The following is a 14,036-nucleotide window of genomic DNA, read 5'->3' as shown; positions in this document are numbered from 1 at the left end:
ATAGGCTCCGAAATTCCTAGGATTCCAAGCTCTAGACTGAACTATGAACTTATCGTATCACTGTCACTGCTAATTTCCCATCTAATATATCAGAGGTTGCTAATTTTCCATCTAAAAATAATGATATATTTTATTTTTATTTTTTGAAATGTTTTTAATATTATGATTAATTTTAATTATAATTTTTTAATGTATTTTCAAATGTAAAAAAAAAAAAAAACAAAAATAAAAACAAAAACAAAAAAAAACAAAACTTAAACTTAAAACATTTTAATTATACAAAATTAACAACGCAGCTTATAATTTTAAAGAATTTTTAAAAGTTCGTCTTTTTAGGAAGTAAGGAGCTTATAATTTTAAAGAATTTTTAAAAGTTCTTTCTAGGAAGTAAGGAAACAGGTTAAAGGGCCAAGGCCTCTTTACGAACCACTAAAGGGTTATTCTAGATTGCTTGGTTTTCCTTAAATAACGATGATGAAACAACCTGCATTGGTTGTTAGTAGCTAAAAATGACTATCCCCACTGCTAATATAACAGCTAAATTATAATAAATTTTCTCAACTATTAAAAAAAACCTAAAATATTCCTTAAAGATTTTGAATATCTCTAACCTGAAAATATGCCATGAAAAATGTCAAAGACTACAACTAAAAAAATACAAATTGCAGTGGTCCAATTGCAAGTTTGAATAACATTTATACGCCTGAAGTTAGGAGCTTTCGAGTAAATCGAGTAAACTCCACGCCTTTCATGCTCATCCAATAGAGTAGAAATAACTTAGACAACCACCCAATCGAGTAGAAATAACTTAGACAACCGGCCGTCATAACCCTTGCGGAACTGCGGCAGAAGTAGCTCGGTCCCAGCTGTCTATTTGTAGCAGATATGATTGTAATCGAACTGATGTGATCGCTCCCACTGACCAGCACTGTTAAAGTTGAAGACACGGTGGGCCAAAATCTGTTCAAAAACAAGAGGCGATGGACTTGACTTCGTGGTATCACGTGGATGATGGATCTTCCTTCCCCTTACTTCCTCGAAGTCGACGCTGAATCTCAGATTTGTTACACATTAAAAAATTCATGGCCAGAAAAAGAAAAAGTCCCTTCTTAGGTGTGGAATTTTAAATTTATTTTGTTGGTTAAGTGGAAATTTTGATGACGATTGTTTGTTTTTGGTGCAGGAGTGTAAGAACAATCTTCTAAGCATAATAATTTACTGGTTTAGTTTATTTACACTGAATATTTTTTATAAAATGTATATGGTTCTAGTTCAAATAAAAAATGCCACTACTCTAAATTTTTTTGTCTTTCTTTTTATTTATATAAATTTTATTTTCAGCAAATTTATTAAAAAATAGTGATAATTTTCAGTAAATTTACTAAATAATAGTGATATTAAGTAGTTACTGAAATTAAATAGATTGTTTAAACTAGTCTCTGTTTAAGTTATAGTTATTTATTAGAATTTATGACACATAATTTAAATACTTTTTGTCACAAATGAGAAAATTTATTATAACTCAGTTATCAAATCATCAATAAAAACAATCATCTCTGACTCTTATAATCTAACAATTTAAATACTTAAACATCAAATTTACTATGAACACTCAAATATCAGATTTACTATTAATATTTTTTAGCAATCATTTTAAACGTTCCAAAATAATGGTTAGCCATCCAATATGTGTAAAATAAAAAAAATAAAAACACGTCAGATTCCAGACCGACCTTAAATATTCTTTAAAAGGGTACAAAGATGAAAACAAAAGTGGTTGCCAACAGCACGCCGACGTTTTTGGACAATAGCCCATCGATTTCTGAAACTTGTCTTCATTAAAACTGTGGGCGGCAGAGCTAGTGCAGTCAGATACTCGCATCATAATTAACTACGCACTCAGATCCTTACGTGATCGAAGGAGAATCCGATGCAGGTCGCACGATTGACTCTGCGCCAAATACCGATCAACACACGGCACCCTATTGTCCAGTTCCGTCAAAAATACCGACATGTCCGATAAAGCGCCAGGGAGCTTCACGCTTCTACAACGAATAACTCCTATATATATAGGGTGCCCTGGCTCTTCGATTCCTCATCGAGTCCGCTGTTGGAAGTATACACAGCTCGCCAATACGCTGTTTTTCTGCTTTTCTGTTTGTGATTTATCAAAGATGGCAGTCCCCGTGATTGACATGAAGAAGATGTTGAATGGAGAAGAGAGGGAAGTGACGATGGCCAAGATACAAAATGCCTGCCAAGAATGGGGCTTCTTTCAGGTGATTCCCCCATTAATTCCCATCCTATATTTTTCATTAACTCAAGTACAATCGTTTGTAACCTTTATTTTTCTGCTATATTATCACTTCTTATTGTATGTCATGTGTTATTATGCAGCTTCTGAACCACGGAATACCTCACGCTCTTCTCGACCGAGTGAAGGAGCTGTTCAAGGAACATTACAAAAATTCCATGGACGCAGAATTTCAGAAGTCTGAGATTGTAGGGATGCTTGAAAGTGCTGTCTCCCAAGACAAGAATTTCGGTGCTACGAAAATAGATGCCGACTGGGAAACTGGCTTCTTCCTCCAGGATGAAACTTATGACACAGTCTCACCTCCTCTGCCTACCAATCTCAAGTATAATATTTTTGTATTTTGATGATTTAGATAAATGAATTTGCTGATGCACTGGTTATTATTTCTAGCAGTGATAATGGATAGTTGTGGGTTTATTTTATTATTCATGAATGTAGAACATATTCGAAAATTGTAAAAATGTTTTGAACAAATAATGCTCATCAGTGATGTGTTGGATATTGCAGAGAGACGATGAAAGAATTTAGTGAGGAAGTAAAGATACTCGCGGAAAGAATATTAGATATAATCTGCGAAAATCTGGGACTGGAGAAAGGATATCTGAAAGAAGCCATAGCAGGGGGTAATGGCGACGGTAAAGCCCCTTTCTTTGGCATAAAAATGGCTCACTACCCGCCATGCCCAAGGCCAGAACTCGCCGATGGGCTGCGCCCCCACTTGGACGCTGGCGGAGTCATTCTGCTACTGCAAGATGATGAAGTGGGTGGCCTTCAAATTCTGAAGGACGGCACTTGGTTCGACGTCGAACCCATTCGACACGCAATCGTTATCGACATTGGCGATCAGCTGGAGGTATATAAATTGTATATATTCAAATATCAAATAGTTTTTCGGTGTATATATGACTTATGTAATTACTAATGATGGTTTGCGCGTGAATACAATTCAGGTGATGACCAATGGGAAATGCAAGAGCATGTGGCATCGCGTGCTTGCTAAAAAGGACGCGAATCGAATGTCGGTCGCAGCGTTTTATAACCCATCGACCAATGCGGAGGTGTTTCCAGCTCCACAGCTGATCATGAAGGCGACAGAGCAGAATGGCAATGAAAATGACATTAATAATATGAATGCCCAAAGTGGCTATAGTTATCCAAAGTTCGTCTCAAAAGATTATATGAAAGTCTATGGTGAGCAGAAGTTTCTCGAGAGAGAGCCGCGATTCGAGGCTATGAGAGCACTCTGTTCCCTGAAGTAATCTTCCTGAGGAGATACTAGCTCCCAGCAATGCTTCACTTTCAACTGGTTCTGGTTATAAACTTATGTTCAATAAAGAATTAGAAGTAGATTAATCTATATAGGAAATAGTGCTCTTCCCTGTGTATTTTCTTATCGAGCTCCTTCGCAATATATAGGATCTATGCATGGAATAGAATTAGGATAGGATACAGCAGGTTGGATGTTTTCCAAGTGGTTATTACTCTTTTGGAATCTCCACTCCCCAGTAAGCGCGTTAAACTTTGATGACATATCCTCTCTTAAAGTGTGTAAACAGTTACGCATACTTTATTTGAATACTTTATTGAGATGCAACTGTGCATCCATTTCTAAGCATTAAAGTTGGATTACATATTCTATTTTAACTTCTCCAACCTCTTGATTCCGCGTTAAATTGAACACTTCAGTTATTTGGAAGTGCTTTACTGTTTCTATCTCCAACCTCTTGATTCCGCGTTAAATTGAACACTTCGGTTATTTAGAAGTGCTTTACTGTTTCTTTCTCCAACCTCTTTATTCAGCGTTAAATTGAACACTTTAGTTCTTTGGAAGTGCTTCACTTTTTATTAGTGTCTTTTTAAAGTGAGGAACATTTTGTTCGGACCAGATTCTTGTATTTAAAAAATTGATGGTGTTTGAATGATTTTTTTAATAGTGAAAATGAATTTATTATAATCAAAAATTTCTAAGGCACTTAAAATTCTGAAATTTAACTGCTATAACCTTAATTTTTATAAAAAAATTTGGCAAATTTCATCAAAATCATACCAAAAATTCATTTTTTGAACAAAAATACCTCTTTTTTTTTCTCCTAAGATACATAATGCAATGCTTCATATCAGATATTCTGCAAAGCTACAATGTAAAGAAACAAAAATTATAAAACGATGATACAATCATAAGCTATGGAAGATGGAGCAAACCCTCCCAGAGAGTGATATTGTCATCTATGAACCTGCACCTTATAACCCCAAAAACATCACTTAGACCCTCTTTAGAGAGTGTCTCTGCCACCATGTTAGATTCACGGTACATGTGGCGAGCAGAAATGCCCGGAAGAGTGCCCATGAGCCTTTTGATGTGGTGAATCCATCCATATAAGAGAGGGGGGTCAATTGTGGTGTGTCCTTTTATTCCCTCAATGAGGGATCTAGAATCACCATAGACATGTAGATTATTTACTTGCATTTTTTTAGCAAACTAGAGTTATCCCCATAATGCCAATATTCCAACCCTTGTGTTGTTACCCGGGCCACCATTCGAGGAGAGTTTGTAATGTTACCTTTCATTTATTCTAAGCCACACATTGCATCCACATATTCCTTGTTGAGTCGCTCCATCAAATAGACTTGGAGGGAAGCAGAGATCTGGTGAATTGTGACGGTAGGATAAATCTTTGATTGAGCAGGGATGTCTGGAAATTGGTGTCTTCCAAGATATGATTTTCTGGCATATCCTGTTTGTATTTATTGGCACTCCTTCGAATAAGCAAAAGTTTCGAGCATACCAGATCTCCTAGAAAAGGAAAAATGGAATTTCCTTAAAATTGCCATCTCCCGTAGCCCAGTGTGTGATACATTGTTCAATGTTGTGTGCTTTATTGTCCATAATATGATATGCCTATGTAATATGCCTTCATATCAATCTAGTAGTGGGACATAGAATGAAAATATGTATGCAAGATTCCATATCATTTCTAGAGAGAATACATCACCTTGGACCCAAGTCTCCTCATTTCGCGAGATTATCCCATGTTAGTATCTTATTCTTCCATACTAGCTAGGTAAACAAGATCATCTTGAGAGGGATATTCCATTTCCATATTTTCTGGAACCATAATGGCATCTGCAAATCATATGTCCACGACATGTAGAATCAATATGATTCCGCCACTACTATTGAATGCTTGTGAAGTCGCCCACTCCAGGTGAGATGGTCTCCTTATGTGTTGTAATAGAGACCAACCATATGGAGGAGATTGATATAACCATTCTAATCATCGACACAATGTCTTTCAAGTCCCAGCTTCACTGCCTCTTTCCATATTGGACAACTTGCTTGCCATTGTTAGATGACCTGATATAAAAGGAAGTAGCCTCTGGAGTGAAAGATCTCCAATGTGTTCCCGTTAAGCAGTGCATCCTATTGGCTCCCTTGATATTGTCATACCCGATCTGAAAATTGTGTCCATTACCAAAATCCCATATCATTCACATTCGAAACTAGTACATCACTTTAGTGAAGCTCCTCCATATAGAAGACCCCTTTACTCTAGAGAGGTTGTTATCTCTATACAATGTGCCAATATCAAAACCTTTCAGATATTTGTTGTTGATTATGTCCTACCAAATCCCATGTCTATTCAAAGCTCTCTAGAAAGATTTGATCAATAAATTCTAACAAAACACCTTATTGTCCAAAATACCCCATCCATCATATTTCTCCGGTTTAGTGAGAGCTTCCCATCTACACAGATGGAACATAGTGTCCTCTCCCGTGCCAGACCAAAGGAACCTAGTTAGGTTAGTTCTGATCTTGGATGTGATAGCAGATGACATCACAAATAAATGTGCCCAATAAACAATAATATGTTGTAGAACAACTTGTATAAGAATATATATGCCACCCATTTTTAGTCATTTGTGGGACCATGAGTTCAGTCTCTTTATGTATTTGTCCAAAATCCAAAACCAGTCTGTATTCTTGTAGTTATTGGGCTTGAGTTTAAAGCCCGGATAGGTGAAACCTGCAACAAGGGGAGGAGCTCTCATGACAAATATGCCAGAAAATATCTCTATATCCATCCTGTCACCATAAGAAAAGAGTAGAATTGATTTGTTGTTGTTTGTTATCAACCCAGAGGCTGCAACGCAGTGTTAAAAGATATAGTGTAGAGCAGAGCATTGTGATCTAGAAATAATACCAAAAGTAAGGATATCATCAATAAAAAATAAATGATTGATAATCACATGGGGAGATATACAAAGACCTTAAAAGAGAACCCAAGACTGAGCATCCTTGATCTTCAAGCTAACTCCATCCATGACAAGAATAAAACGTAAAGGGGAAAAAGAACATCCCTGTTGAAGTCCTCTACCTGCCCTGAAGAAGCTCCAGGGAAATACGTTGATCAAAACATCATAACAATTTGAGGATATACACGACATAATACACTCTACATTGTGTGGATGTAAGCCAATCTAGTTTAGAATGAGGTGGATGTAGGATCAGTCTACACTGTCGTGGCCCTTATGTAAAACCACTTTCATAACAAGAGCTTCTTTCTTTTTTGTATGAATAGTATGAATGCATTCATGTGCAGTAGTAATGGTGTCATGAATAAGGTGATTGTTCAAAAATCCAAATTTCTCCCAGGATATGTGTGCGGAGAGGATATTATTGACACATCTCACGATCACCTTTGAAATCAATTTGTATGTGATGTTCTAGAGGGAGATAGACCTGAAATCCCTGAAATTGTGAGGGGAAGAAGATTTCGGAATAAGAGCTAAGAAGGTTGAATTAACAACACCATTGATATTTCCCAAAATTCTGGGCTCTTCCATAATCTCCAATAGACTTTGTTCCATCAATTCAAAAAAAAAATAAAGAGATCCACAGTCCAACCATGAGGGTCTGAGCATTTGTCTTTGGCAAATGATTTAAGAACCTGTAAAATCTCTTCCAATTGTACAGGGCGATAAAGGGCTTCATTGGATGTCTCATCGAACATAGTAGGGTATAGATCCAAATCCCATAATTGGTCCATATAGTCCATTCCGAGTCTGGTCTTATAAAAATCCTCAAAATATGTTATTGCCTCGTTTTGGATCTGTGGGGTAGTATATTTAATCTCCTCGTCAAAAGTTTCAATGTGCGAGATATAATTTATGTGTTTTATGTTGTTTGCATAATGATGAAAAAAATAGGTGTTACGATCCCTGTTGGGTCCCTATAATACTTGTGATTACCACATTACTATTGTAGTTGCATCCCTTATTAATATTGTTGTGCTCCTATTATCCCCATATTGTTATTACTATGCCCCATAGAATCCCTCTATTGTTATTTTTGTGGCTTTATATTATTATTGTTAGGTCGGCTGGGTTATATTGTGACTCCTATATATAGAAAGGAGGTTATGTCATGTGAATCGTCCAAGAATTGTTCATTTATGTAATGTAAAGGAGGTTGCCCCCTTGAAGAGGCTGAATTCTAAGGCATTGATCTATCTTTTCTTGAGTTGGTTTCATAACATTTGGTATCAAAGTTTTGGATTCTAGGCTTTCACTGCTCCAAATAGGTCATCGTGGCATTTTCACTATAAATTTTTGTGTGCGACGTTTCAGGAGCTAAAAAAAAAATCCCATTTGAGAAGAAATCACACTGAACCTTGGGTCCAAATTTCAGAGCTTTTTTCACTATATTTGCGGAGATATGATCTGAGGAAGTTGGTCTTTTTGCAAACTCTTGAATTACATTCCAAACAGGTGACCTGGGGAAAATCGTCATAACTTTCTCTATGAGCATCGGATTGAAATTTCGTAAGAAGGTACAAAAAGAGGACGGACTGTAGTTTCTTGTATATATTTTTAGAGCCAAAGGTCAAAACAGTGACTCGTGGCACGTTGTATAAGTTCGTTCTACTGAACTAGTCTATAATCAGGTCACTGTGGGAGATTTCGCATAACTCTTCCTTGGAGAATCCAATTTGGATCAGACTGGTGGCATTAGAAAGAGGACACAGAGGGCTACTATAAGCCACAATTTCAGAACTGGATGATCTAAAAGTACAGAGATACATCAGAGGCAATATCGAGCTCCTACAAAGTGAAAAAATGTGTGTAGATTCTTTTAAATTTTTGCTTAAGATTGGTTTGAAAATTTATTTTGAAGAAATTCAAAGGGCATAGTAGAGCATTACTATCAGTAACTGATGCCCCGAGGAAAGAAAATGCAAACACCTAGTAAGCAATCTGAAAGCTCTAGCATGACTCATGAAGAAGAGGAAGAAATGCTACATGATACATCAAAATTACAAGAACAAGTGCAACAAATGTCACTCTCACAAAAGCTAACAGAAACTGAGATAAATGGCGTGGAATCTAAGATAAAGGGCGTGGAAGCTAAGATGGACGATTTGAGGATAGATTTGAAGACAGATTTGAAGAGAGACATGGCATATTTGAAGACAGACGTGGCAGATTTGAAGACAGATTTGACAAATTTTCTACAATAAATACTTACTAATGGTGAAAAGGTAGTAAAGAAAACTCATGATGCGAACAAAAGAAATGTTAATCAGGATTTCTTAGACTCTAATGTGGGATCGAAGACCCACCATATTCCAAAAATCGATATGAGAAAGTTTGATGGCAAGGATCCCGCAACATGGATATTATAGATGGAGAAATTTTTTGATCTCAATAATGTGAAAAACACACAAAAGGTATGTATTGCAACTTTATATTTGGAACCAAATGAGTTTGTATGGTATCAATGGCTTTGGTCTCATAAACAAATTATCACTGGCAATTTTTACGGAAGAATTGATAGCACATTATGAGGATACAAAAAGCAACACTTTTTTTAGCCAATTGATAAGTCTCAAACAAAAGGGTTCAATAATGGAGCACATTGAGGAGTTCCAAAAATTGAACAAAAGGGTAAAAAATATTCCAGAGGACCATAGATTGATGTGTTCATAGGGACTTTAAAGGATAATATCCAACATGATGTTCGCCTTTGGGAACCTGATTCATTAGAGAAGGCATTCAGGTTAGCAAGAAAAATGGAAAGCAAAATTATGGGAATCATGAAGCATACCACTCACAACTATAAAGATAGAAGTTTTGTTGCCCCTAGTCTTCCACAACCTATAAGGTTGACACCACAACAATTGGAAGAAAAAATAGCAAAAGGGCTTTGTTACAGTTGTCATAGCAAATATACTAAAGGTCATAAGTGTGCTGAGAAGAAATTATTCTACATAGATTGCGAAGAGGAAGAAGAAAAGGAGCAAGAAAGGTCAAAAGAAGAGGATATACTCCAGGAACAAAGCCTAGATAAAGAAGAAATGAATCCGACCATATCTTGTAATGCATTGGTGGGAATTACCACTCCTAAAACCATCAAGATAGAAGGACAAATCAAGAAGAAAAAGGTAATAGTGTTGATTGATGCAGGAAGTACCCACAATTTTATTCACTGTAAGGCAACAAAAGAATTGAATTGCTTCTTATATCCAGCACCAGAGTATCAAGTGATGGTTGCAAATGGAGGAACAATAAATTGTTCTAGAAAGTGCCATAATATCAAGCTATCGATGGGAGAATATGTATTGACTAGCACAATGTTTTCCATTCCAATGGGAGGTGCTGATGTTGTACTAGGAGTCCAATGGCTACAATCCTTGGGTACAATAGCTTTTAATTTTCAAGAACTTTTCATGAAATTTTCTGTGTAATGAAAGGAAGTTGAATTAAGGGGTATCGCAGGGAAACTGGGAAAGATAATTAGCTCTAACGATATGACAAAGCTTCTAAAAAGGGAACTAGGGGTGTAATTGCACAATTATGTTCGCTAGATGTTTCCACATTGGAATCATCTATTTCTCCAGATCTCCAAAATGTCTTGGACAATCATTCCAAGGTATTTGAGACTCCCAAAGGTCTCCCACCTAGTCGACAATGAGTGCCCCAACATTCTTTCATCGATAAAGTAGCATTAAAATCACCTGTGATAAGGCCACTAGTCTTGAGTATGTCACATGATGCTATATGGTCCCAAAAAACAACACGATCTCTACAAGGGTTCGAAGTCAAAGCCATCCGACACACAATTGTTATCGACATTGGCGATCAACTGGAGGTATATAATATGTATATTATCAAATATCAAATTCTTTTTCTTTGTATATATGACTTATCTAATTACTAATGATGGGGTTTGCGCGTGAATACAATTGAGGTGATGACCAATGGGAAATGCAAGAGTATGTGGCACCGCGTGCTTTCTAAAAAAGACATGAATAGAATGTCAGTCACAGCGTTTTATAAGCCATCGACCAATGCATAGGTGTTTCCAGCTCCACAGCTGATCATGAAGGTGGTAGAGCAGAATGGCAATGAAAATGACATTAAAGTGGCTATACTTATCGAGAGTTCGTCTCAAAAGATTATATGAAAGTCTATGCTGAACAGAAGTTTCTAGAGAAAGAGCCGCGATACGAGGCCATGAGAGTACTCTATTCCCTGAATTAACGTTCTTCATGAGATACAAACTCTCAGTAATGCTTCAATTTCCCCTGGTTCTGGTTATAAAGTTGTTCCCAATAAAGAATTAGAATTAGATTAATCTATATAGCAAATGCTACTCTTCGCTCTTAAATAAAGTATACTCATGAAATTTGTTTATTATATAAAATTTTTATACAATATCAACTCTTATATATATATAAATAATTAAAAAATAAAATATATATATATTTTAAAAAATAAATAAAATTTTATTTATTATAATATTTAAAATTGATTAAATTTTTAATATATTATTATTACAACCATGTTTAAAGATAATAATTATCATTAAAAAAATATCAATACAAATATCCGAAATATTTGATCATTAACAAAAAAAAAATGGTTATATATTCATTTTCTATTTAGAACAATCTATTAAAATATTTTTTTTAATAAACATGAAAAAGGTATCATGTCATTTAAACTAGATTAAATGGTATATTTATTTATTATTATGATAATACTTAGCATTATTTTGAAAATAGTAATCATTGGGGGAGTGGAAATGAATGGTTAGAAAAGTTAGAAGGTAATGATTCAGATTTTTATGTTGAGTTAATGCGTATGGAAAATAGATAAAATACTCGTAATGTTTATATGCACAGTAAATTTTGGATGAAAAAAATAGAATAATCCAAACAGTATGAAGTGCCAACAATTGAAAGTCATTAATGTTTCTATAATTATGATATATGATTCCATTAACATTAACATTATTTTTGCAAGATAATTCTTAATTTCATATTATCAATAATTTCAAATTGGTAATTTATGTTAATATTATACTTTAAATTATTTTTAATTTTGTTTTTTTAAATTAATAAAATAATTGAAAAGTATTAAGTTAATATGTTATCAATATAAGCACATTATTTTCTAAGTGGATTGAATACTAAAAAGGATGGACACAAGGTACTTTCTATCCAACCACTCATATCTAGATATTTTCTTTTGTAAATATAAGTACTTTGTATTTCATATTAAAAAAAATAGTGAATATTACATGATGATCATTGCCATGCTGATATCCATACTATCTCCCTTATCAAATAGATAATCATTTCCGTGCCCATATCCATACTATCCCCTTTATCAAATAAATAGAAGAGCTCAGATTACACAGAAGACTATTACAATAACCATAAGACACTAAACCAAAAAAGCCAAAAGTCCAGACAAACTAAAACCATCCCATATTTGCACATTAGAGAATACATAAGCCACTGAGAATGAAAAAGGTAGAGAACTATATAGAAAAGAGTATTAACTTCACATTGTACCCCCATCTGTAGAGAAAACTAACAATATGCAACACCAAGACAAAAACAGAGGCATCATGCCATAATAACGCTTCATACATTACACTTGCAAAACCAAGAGGAAAAGATACAAATAAACTTCCTCCAAAGAAATAAACATTGTAAATATGCATTCCAAAGACAATGTTATGGCACCAGATTTATATCTACACCCACCGAATTGAGGCCAAATACAATTAAACAATGTTCCAAAAATCTCCTCCATACAAATTGCAAAACGCTTCAAAATAAATTAAAGCCATTGCATCTAAAAATAAAGCTAAAATCACCAACATACCGAAAACCATTAAAACCCCATGACCCATAGAACCTAGAAGACAAGACAACCAAGTATCCCTAGGAGGCTATTGAGAATAAACCAAACCAGAGAAACATGTGCAAAAATGGATGACAAAATTAATCGAGCGCACCATTCTATTGATGATCCGAAGAAACCATAAGAGGCATATAAACATTATCAGTTAGAGGATCAATGAGATCACACAAGTCCAAATTGCTCACAAAGAAACTTCCTACCCATGCCAAACGAGAGTTGACATTGTCTAAATAGAACCTCGTGTTGGGAGGCATGCATTTAATGTCCGCTAATGAAGAGAAAACATTATAATTTTCCACTTGTTTTTCCTTGAATATGAGACATAGTAGAGTCATCATCTATTGATTTAACACCAAAGAACTCATGAAATGAAACCTCCTTTTCCTTAATCTACCTTGAGTTGGAATCCATTTTGCACCCTTCCCCAACAATTCAAAGTAAGAGTAGTAAGTATTATCCCCTTCCTCCTTATTTTCCTGCACAAGGATCTCCTTCCTCACCTCTAGAGAAAATTATCAAACGCAATAACAACTAAATTATAGGCAAAAGGTCAAACCCTTTTGTGCCCAATTTACTTCCACCACCTCTTCAACTATTGATTCTCTACCTGGGAGGCATGACCACCACTACAAATAAATAATGAGTACAATGACTATTGTAACCTGTAATTATAAAACATGACCAAGAAAGATATGGAAGACCCTAAATGCCCAACCAGAATACAATTATGTCGTCACCCAATGACCACACCACTCGACCAAAACCCAAAAGATTATCAAGTTTGTCACAATGCAGTTTCATGACGCAATGAAGAAAAAGTATTGGAAACTCTTTACAACTTAGACATGACTTTAAGAAGTTCAAAGGAAACTTAGACCCCTGAAACATCCCATTAAACAAGGAAATTTGGACACCTTGAACCAACTGCAATTGATTTAGAAAAATAAAAACATAAGCTAAAAACACTAGCACTAACAATTTCAGACACCAATAACACCTTGCCCAAATTACCTTAATTACCCACAGCAACTCAAATTTATCTTCAAAGGCTCACTTAAACAAAGAAACTGATAAATTTTCCCCAAAGACCTAGACAAAAAAATGCGGAGAATGGGTGAATGAAATTTATGCCCTAAGAACAACAAAGGAATGTGTAAATTCATGACTCAGAAACTAAAACTCGCCAAAATAAAGTGCATATCTATACGTACCAGAGGAAGTATGAGCCACAAAAAGACACCATCGAATGCGAAATTCCAATGCCAAAGGCCCAGTCACAAGAATGCATAGAATAGGCGAACCAAATTTATACCCTAAGAACAACCAGGAAATCAAATGAAACTCCCCAAAACAATGTGAAGCTTAGTTCATACCAGAAGAAATATGATCCGCAAAATACACCATTCAATGCAAAATTCCAAAAATAAGAATAAAATATAGGAGTTCAAGGAAATGTCCTCGCCTCATTGCACAATATGCTCGAACCTCCACCCATCCATCTCCA

At 35.2% G+C, this 14,036-nt stretch overlaps 1 protein-coding gene across 1 annotated transcript; it reads left to right on the top strand.

The window, feature by feature from the left end:
* The first annotated feature begins 2,081 nt into the window (after positions 1-2,081).
* LOC149224739 (1-aminocyclopropane-1-carboxylate oxidase-like) lies at positions 2,082-3,961 on the top strand. Its single transcript, XM_089386235.1, has 4 exons — positions 2,082-2,279; positions 2,398-2,639; positions 2,825-3,170; positions 3,268-3,961. The coding sequence occupies exons 1-4, from the start codon at positions 2,175-2,177 to the stop codon at positions 3,574-3,576; spliced, it is 1,002 nt and encodes a 333-aa protein (XP_089242361.1). The 5' UTR covers positions 2,082-2,174; the 3' UTR covers positions 3,577-3,961.
* The last annotated feature ends 10,075 nt before the right edge of the window (positions 3,962-14,036 follow it).

The sequence above is a fragment of the Pinus tabuliformis genome, chromosome Q (genome assembly GCF_031772625.1).
Source record: "Pinus tabuliformis cultivar Carrire ecotype Pingquan chromosome Q, CPIR1, whole genome shotgun sequence".
Classification (NCBI taxonomy): Eukaryota; Viridiplantae; Streptophyta; class Pinopsida; order Pinales; family Pinaceae; genus Pinus; species Pinus tabuliformis.
This window is presented reverse-complemented; position numbering and strand designations above follow the sequence as displayed.

Coding starts and splice junctions, on each gene's coding strand:
- LOC149224739 (XM_089386235.1), top strand. CDS start 2,175: ATGGCAGTCCCCGTGATTGACATGAAGAAGATGTTGAATGGAGAAGAG. Junction 2,640..2,824: donor CCTCTGCCTACCAATCTCAA/GTATAATATTTT, acceptor TGGATATTGCAG/AGAGACGATGAAAGAATTTA. Junction 3,171..3,267: donor ACATTGGCGATCAGCTGGAG/GTATATAAATTG, acceptor AATACAATTCAG/GTGATGACCAATGGGAAATG.